The following is a 6,746-nucleotide window of genomic DNA, read 5'->3' on the forward strand; positions in this document are numbered from 1 at the left end:
CCCCTGTTAGATCATGTAAACAAAAAAATGAAATAATTTAAAAAAAATAAAAAATATAATAATAATAAAAATAATAAATTAATTAATAAATATAAAAATAATAAAAATTAATTTATTTAATTAACTAAATTAATTAAGTTAATTAATCCTGTTTAAATTAATCTAATTAGTTAGTTAATTTAATTAAACAGTAGTTAATTAGCTAACAGCCTTGACAGGTGGGACCCACCTGTCAGGTTGACCAGGTCAACGGTCAGCGTTGACTGCTGACGTCAGCATGACCTCATGCTGATGTCATAAATCCAAATTTCGAATTAAATTAAATAATTAATTAAATTCCAGAAATTAATAAAAATCTTTAGAAAATCATATCTTTTAATCCGTAACTCGGATTAAAATATTTTCAACATGAAAGTTGCTCAGAACGACGAGACGAATACGGATGCGCAGCCCGTTCGTTCACCACACATCCCTAACCTATCAAACTCGCAACTTTCCCCCTCCGGTCCGTCTGTCCGAAAACGCGAAACATCGGGAATACTTCCCGGATGTTCCCCCCCTTCGCCGGTACCACCTACTGTCGCGTTAGGACACACCTAGCATCGCTCATTGTCATGTCACGCATCGTCATGTTTATGTTCGCATTGTATTTACTGTTTCTTCCCCCTCTTCTCTCCGGTAGACTACGAGACCGACACTGCTGCTGCCCAGTTCGACTACGGAGTTGACGACCCCTCCTACTTGCTAGAGCAACCAGGCAAGCCCCCCCCCCTTGATCACCAGATATCGCCTATTCTTCTCTATACTGCTTGCATTAGAGTAGTATAGCATGTTACTGCTTTCCGTTAATCCTATACTGATGCATAGCCTGCCCTTGCTTCTACTGATGTTACCTTTACCTGCAATCCTACATGCTTAGTATAGGATGCTAGTTTTCCATCAGTGGCCCTACATTCTTGTCCGTCTGCTGTGCTATACTATCGGGCCGTGATCACCTGGGCGGTGATCACGGGTACATACCTATATACTATATACATGACACATGTGGTGACTAAAGTCGGGTCGGCTCGTAGGAGTACCCGCAAGTGGATCTTTGTGGCGGAGCGACAGGGCAGGTTGAGACCGCCTAGGTGAGAGGTGGGCCTGGGCCCTGGTCGGCGTTCGCGGATACTTAACAAGCTTAACGAGATCTTGGTATTTGATCTGAGTCTGGCCATTTGGTCTATACGCACTAACCATCTACGCGGGAGTAGTTATGGGTATCCCGGCGTCGTGGTATCAGCCGAAGCCTTCGTGACGTCAGCGACTGAGTGGCGCGCGCCGTGTTGGACCGCTTTGACGTAACCGCCGTGATCGTGTGGGTTGCTAGGTCTGCTCGCGGCCGCGTTCGCAACGTGCAGGTGTGCATAGGGCGATGGGCCCAGACCCCTGCGCGCTTAGGATTAGACCGGCGTGCTGACCTCTCTGTTGTGCTTAGGTGGGGCTGCGACGCGTTGATCTTACGAGGCCGGGCATGACCCAGAAAAGTGTGTCCGGCCAAATGGGATCGAGCGTGTTGGGTTATGTGGTGCACCCCTGCAGGGAAGTTTATCTATTCGAATAGCCGTGTCCCTCGGTAAAAGGACGACCCGGAGTTGTACCTTGACCTTATGACAACTAGAACTGGATACTGAATAAAATACACCCTTCCAAGTGCCAGATACAACCCGATGATCGCTCTCTAACAGGGCGACGAGGAGGGGATCGCCGGGTAGGATTATGCTATGCGATGCTACTTGGAGGACTTCAATCTACTCTCTTCTACATGCTGCAAGATGGAGATGGCCAGAAGCGTAGTCTTCGACAAGACTAGCTATCCCCTTTTATTCTGGCATTCTGCAGTTCAGTCCACTGATATGCCCCTTTACACATATACCCATGCATATGTAGTGTAGCTCCTTGCTTGCGAGTACTTTGGATGAGTACTCACTGTTGCTTATCTCCCTCTTTTCCCCCTTTTCTTTCAATCTGGTTGTCGCAACCAGATGCTGGAGTCCAGGAGCCAGACACCACCGTCGACGACGACTCCTACGACACTGGAGGTGCCTACTACTACGTGCAGCCAGCTGACGACGACCAGGAGTAGTTAGGAGGATCCCAGGCAGGAGGTCTGCGCCTCGTTCGATCTGTATCCCAGTTTGTGCTAGCTTTCTTAAGGCAAACTTGTTTAACTTATGTCTGTACTCAGATATTGTTGCTTCCGCTGACTCGTCTGTGATCGAGCACTTGTATTCGAGCCCTCGAGGCCCCTGGCTTGTATTATGATGCTTGTATGACTTATTTATGTTTTAGAGTTGTGTTGTGATATCTTCCTGTGAGTCCCTGACCTTGATCATACACATTTGCGTGCATGATTAGTGTACGGTCAAATCGGGGGCATTCGTGTTTCTAGTGGCGAGTGCTTTAAATAAGATCAATTTTGTATATATTATGATGACTTTAAACATACTAAAACTTGGTACGAACGACCGATAAAAATCAATTATTTTGTGTCTACGACCGACAGAAAAAATTGATTGAAATTATATCTCTGGAACTTGGCAGTTTTAGATCTTATTTGAAACTCGGTTGAAACTTGACAGTTTTAGTTGCAAAAAACGTAAGTTTCATCGTCGAAGCTTGAAACTTTTTAAAGGGATTATCTTTTGTTAATATGCCTTCGCGTGGGATTGAATTACTGTACGAATCACGAGCCAAAACGAGCAGGAGGCAGGACTTGGCAGATGAATGCCCCCGCATTAAGTGCTCCTGCGCATTTCCGTTTATGAATACTCGTCTCAACATGATTGAACATTCCAATTGAATCCATCAGGCACGACACTGAACACTACAGCTGCATAGACTTACTTATTATACTACAAAGAATCGAAAGAATATCTCAAAGAAAGAATAAGCACACACTCGTTCGATCTGTTCTTGTGATCCGACCCAGCCTAAACTAAAAAAACAGCCACAGGCCATCACCTTCACAAGAGTCAAGCCCAAGACCAAGACTAGTCGTCTTGGTCCTGGCACAGCTCCTTCCTGAGCTTGTGCGAGAAGAGCTTGCATGCGTCCATGCAGAGATCGACGGCGGCTGACAGCGCGATGAACACGGCCACGTCGCCCATGCACGCCACGTGCTGCACGCCGACCTGCACGGTGGGCCGGCTGGCCTTCCCCTCGCCCTCCACCGTGGAGCCCATCACGAACCCGCCGGCGAACGGCCACGCGGCGCCGGCGGAGGCCTCGGGGAACGTGGCCGGGTCGATCACGAACTGGCCGCCGCGCTTGGCGCTGATGGACGACTGGGCGATGGGGACGGCGCACTCGACAGGGCCCGAGTCGAAGACCAGCTCGAGGCGGTAGCCGAGCGCGTCGACGGGGCCGCGCTCCCGCCACGCCTCCAGCCGCGCCCAGGGCTTCCAGCTGGACGCCCCGGCGCCGGTGGGCTGGAGGATGAGCCAGGCGCCCGGGTTGGCGCGGGAGACGCGGCCGGAGCCCGGGGACGGCACGAACGGCGTGACCATGGACGCCGCCGCCACCGGGGAGCCGGATAGGTCGTGGATGGTCACCATCCACCCCTTGCGCTGGTCGCGCTGCGCACGCTTGTCCCCGTCGCCGTGGAGCGTGCTCAGCCACGATCGCAGCCTCCGGCTGGGGCTCCGGGTCATGGACGATTCCGACGTCAGAGATCTGGTCAAGATGCACATGCACGTGGTTAGTTCAGTTGAAAAGCACAAGTGCATGCACGGCCAGTACAGTATTTACTTAAGCGGTAACAATAATTTAGAGCAGTATACGTAGTAGCTGACAGCAGTTAATGCCGTGGCGCCAAGTGTGAGTGGTAGTACAAGGCAAGAAAAAAAAACAGTAGGTAATGGCGATCATGGAGCCGTCGACATGATAATGTATGCAAGATTCTGGACCAGCTAATGAGCCTACAGATCAGAAATACGCAGCAGCAAATTAATGAGGTAGCTAGCAGCAGCAGCAGGTTGGTAAGTCCATCACATGCTCGGTTGGTGCCTTTGTCTGTCTATCTGAATAATCTGATCATGGTGGATGTTCCACAGCCCTACAGCCTAGTACTTCAATCAAGCTAACCTAGCTACGAGTGAATTCTTGTCTCTTTAAGCTATCTTAAACACGTAAGTCGACATGGATCTGAGCGCTGCACTGACAGTGAAGGTTCTCACGCATGAAACCAAAACTTGACAGCTGGTCGGATAGCAAACGATAACATATTCTGGAGTTGTTTTGCTCTCCAAAGATGGGTGAACAGTGACTTCGATCGGGACAAGCCAGTACCCTCATGCCTGCTACGTAGTACTATTAAACTTTTCACGGTTGCACCCGATTCAGTCCAAGAAGAAATGACCCATGGGCTCCCATGTCAGCACACTAACAAAATAATCCAAAACGCCTTGTTGCAATACTTTTATCAGGTGATTATGCCAATATCGATACGTGGTATGGCATGAATTATCTGCAAGGCATCTAAGAGCTGGCACCCAATAATGAAAAGAATGATGGGCCAGAGCAAAGCAAAATGTTCCCTAGGGTGCAAAGACGGGGAATTCTCTTCTAGTTTTCTACGACGAGAAGTGCACAAAATAGATTCGGGTCACTTAACCTGAGGTTCTAAGATGGGGGTATGGCATGAATTATCTGCAAGGCATCTAAGATGTGCTACCTTGCTTCCCCCTATAGAAGAGTAATTGCTCAAATGGTCAAGTATCAAGGTTTAAGCGTTGCGCTTTTATGTTGCACCTTTGTATAGTATATAAACATTGTTCACATGAGCCTATAAATTCACCAAAACCCAAGGTTTGAAAATCCTGTAGATACATAGGGAGGCATGGATTGGACAAAGGATTAACATGGTGGTGTACTTGAGCCGTTCGCTTCAATTTGAAATCTAGGAGAATCCGGTCATTTCCCGGTTCTCAGTTCTCACTTTGGCGAAAACATATTTTCGAAAACGTCACAAGACACGTTTTTAATTATAGGAAAGGCTGCACGTGACACATTTGAACCACAAGGACAAAACAACTTATTTAGCATCCGTTTGGTATTGGCAAGTTTTTTTGTGGGTTTTGTCATTGGCAAGTTGCCTAAAATTGTAACACAAGTTAACCATTTTTCGAAGAATGCGACTTGAGGCAAGACAGGGACGCCGAGATGAATGACAGCTAGTCGCGGGGGGAGGGGGGGCACCAGCGAGGCCGAGTCGGGACAGACCTGTAGCCTACGACAACGCGGCAGTGGCGGCGTCCCTTATGGCGAGGGAGGGGGGTTGAAGGGTGGGGCTCATCGAAGCTGGAGAAAACATCGGGGTTAGAGGGGTCTGGGAGGCGGCAGGAGACCAGCAGAGTGGTAGCTTGAGAAGGGTGGGCCGATGAGACGGGCACGCCAACGCTATAGCTTGAGGAGGGTGGGGCTATGAGACGCGCACGGCAACGCCGCCAAGCTGTGGCAGACAGCCGGACCGGTGGAGGAAAAAAGCTAGGGCAAAACGGTTATCTAAGAAAGAAAACGCATCTTGGCCGTTGAATTTCAATCCAAGAGCCGGAAAGATCGAACGACTCTAAATTTTGTTAAGGCAACTTACAAATAGGCTATCGCTATTTAGCAAGTAAATGGAAAGAATGTACGCATACAGCAAGTGTATAGCGTGTACTGTAACCATGGCACCTACCTGGTCCTAGCTGCCCTCCGGCCAGCGCTGAACCGGCAGGTGAACACCGGCTGCCGCTGCCCGCCTCCGGTGCTTCCACCAGGCACCTGGTAGACGACGGGGCCGCACTCCGGCTCGCCCCCGAACTGGAAGACGTACCGCGGGTCGGGCTCAGCCCGCACGAGCATGTGGATCTGCGCGCGCGCGGCCGACGACGCCGGCTTCCCCACGTCCACCCACCCGTCGCGCGCCACGACGGTCTCCCCAGCCGCGGCGCGCGCGACGTCGACGGCCACGCGCACCTTCCCCAGGGCGCGGCTGGCGCCCACGCCACAGCCGGTGCTCGTGCTCCCCTTGGACTGGCCCGCGTGCACGGTCACGACGAGCTCGACGGGGCGGCCCGAGAGCTTCTGCACGGCAGCGGCGTCGAGGCTGAGCACGACGGGGTCGCCGCCGCTGGCCCCGCCAGGGAGGCAGGCGGACGCGAGGGGCAGCGGCGCCGTGCGGGAGAGGGAGGAAGGGTGGTCCTGGAGGTGGAGCGTGCAGAAGCAGGGGGAGGTGGAGGGGTGCACGCCGGCGGCGCCGGAGCTGGGGCGCGGCACGGCGGGGAGCTTGAGGAGGAGCTGGTCCACGGTGAGGCGGACGAAGGCGCAGGGGTCCATTGGCGCGCTCTCGGGCTCGGTCGATCGGCGCGGACAAGTGTTACAGTGCTGTTGGCTTTGCACCCGCTGTGCGGGCGGGTTATATGTAGACGCCGGGCGCGGGTGCGGCGGGATCCTGGCTGGGGGGTTTGGGTCCGTCTGCGTCTGCGTGGCCTGTGGATGTGGATGTAGCTCGATCGATTAGATGGAGGTTTTGCGTTGCGGCAGAGGAGGCAAACCGTCAAAAGGGCTGGTCAGGGAGGTGATTTGATTTGGTGGACGGAATTGGACGCTAGTAGGATCTGCATGTGGGTCGTGGGATGTCGTTGCCTCGTGCCTAAACCCTAAACTAATACGCTACGGACCGCCGCGCGCTTGTACTATAATCTAATGCTCTGATTGGAAAA

The 6,746-nt window shown here is 51.8% G+C and overlaps 1 protein-coding gene across 1 annotated transcript; it reads right to left on the minus strand.

Annotated features, from left to right (window-relative positions):
• Positions 1-2,825: 2,825 nt before the first annotated feature.
• On the minus strand, positions 2,826-6,479 carry LOC123079071 (uncharacterized). Its single transcript, XM_044501743.1, has 2 exons — positions 5,720-6,479; positions 2,826-3,714 (listed from the first exon to the last, which is right to left on the minus strand). The coding sequence occupies exons 1-2, from the start codon at positions 6,358-6,360 to the stop codon at positions 3,033-3,035; spliced, it is 1,323 nt and encodes a 440-aa protein (XP_044357678.1). The 5' UTR covers positions 6,361-6,479; the 3' UTR covers positions 2,826-3,032.
• Between the last annotated feature and the right edge of the window lie 267 nt (positions 6,480-6,746).

The sequence above is a fragment of the Triticum aestivum genome, chromosome 3D (assembly GCF_018294505.1).
Source record: "Triticum aestivum cultivar Chinese Spring chromosome 3D, IWGSC CS RefSeq v2.1, whole genome shotgun sequence".
In the NCBI taxonomy this organism is placed as follows: domain Eukaryota; kingdom Viridiplantae; phylum Streptophyta; class Magnoliopsida; order Poales; family Poaceae; genus Triticum; species Triticum aestivum.

Excerpts from the sequence above, each read along its gene's own strand:
- LOC123079071 (XM_044501743.1), bottom strand. The coding sequence starts at position 6,360 with ATGGACCCCTGCGCCTTCGTCCGCCTCACCGTGGACCAGCTCCTCCTC. Across the intron at positions 3,715-5,719 it reads CGGAGGGCAGCTAGGACCAG|ATCTCTGACGTCGGAATCGT; the intron begins GTAGGTGCCATG and ends CATCTTGACCAG.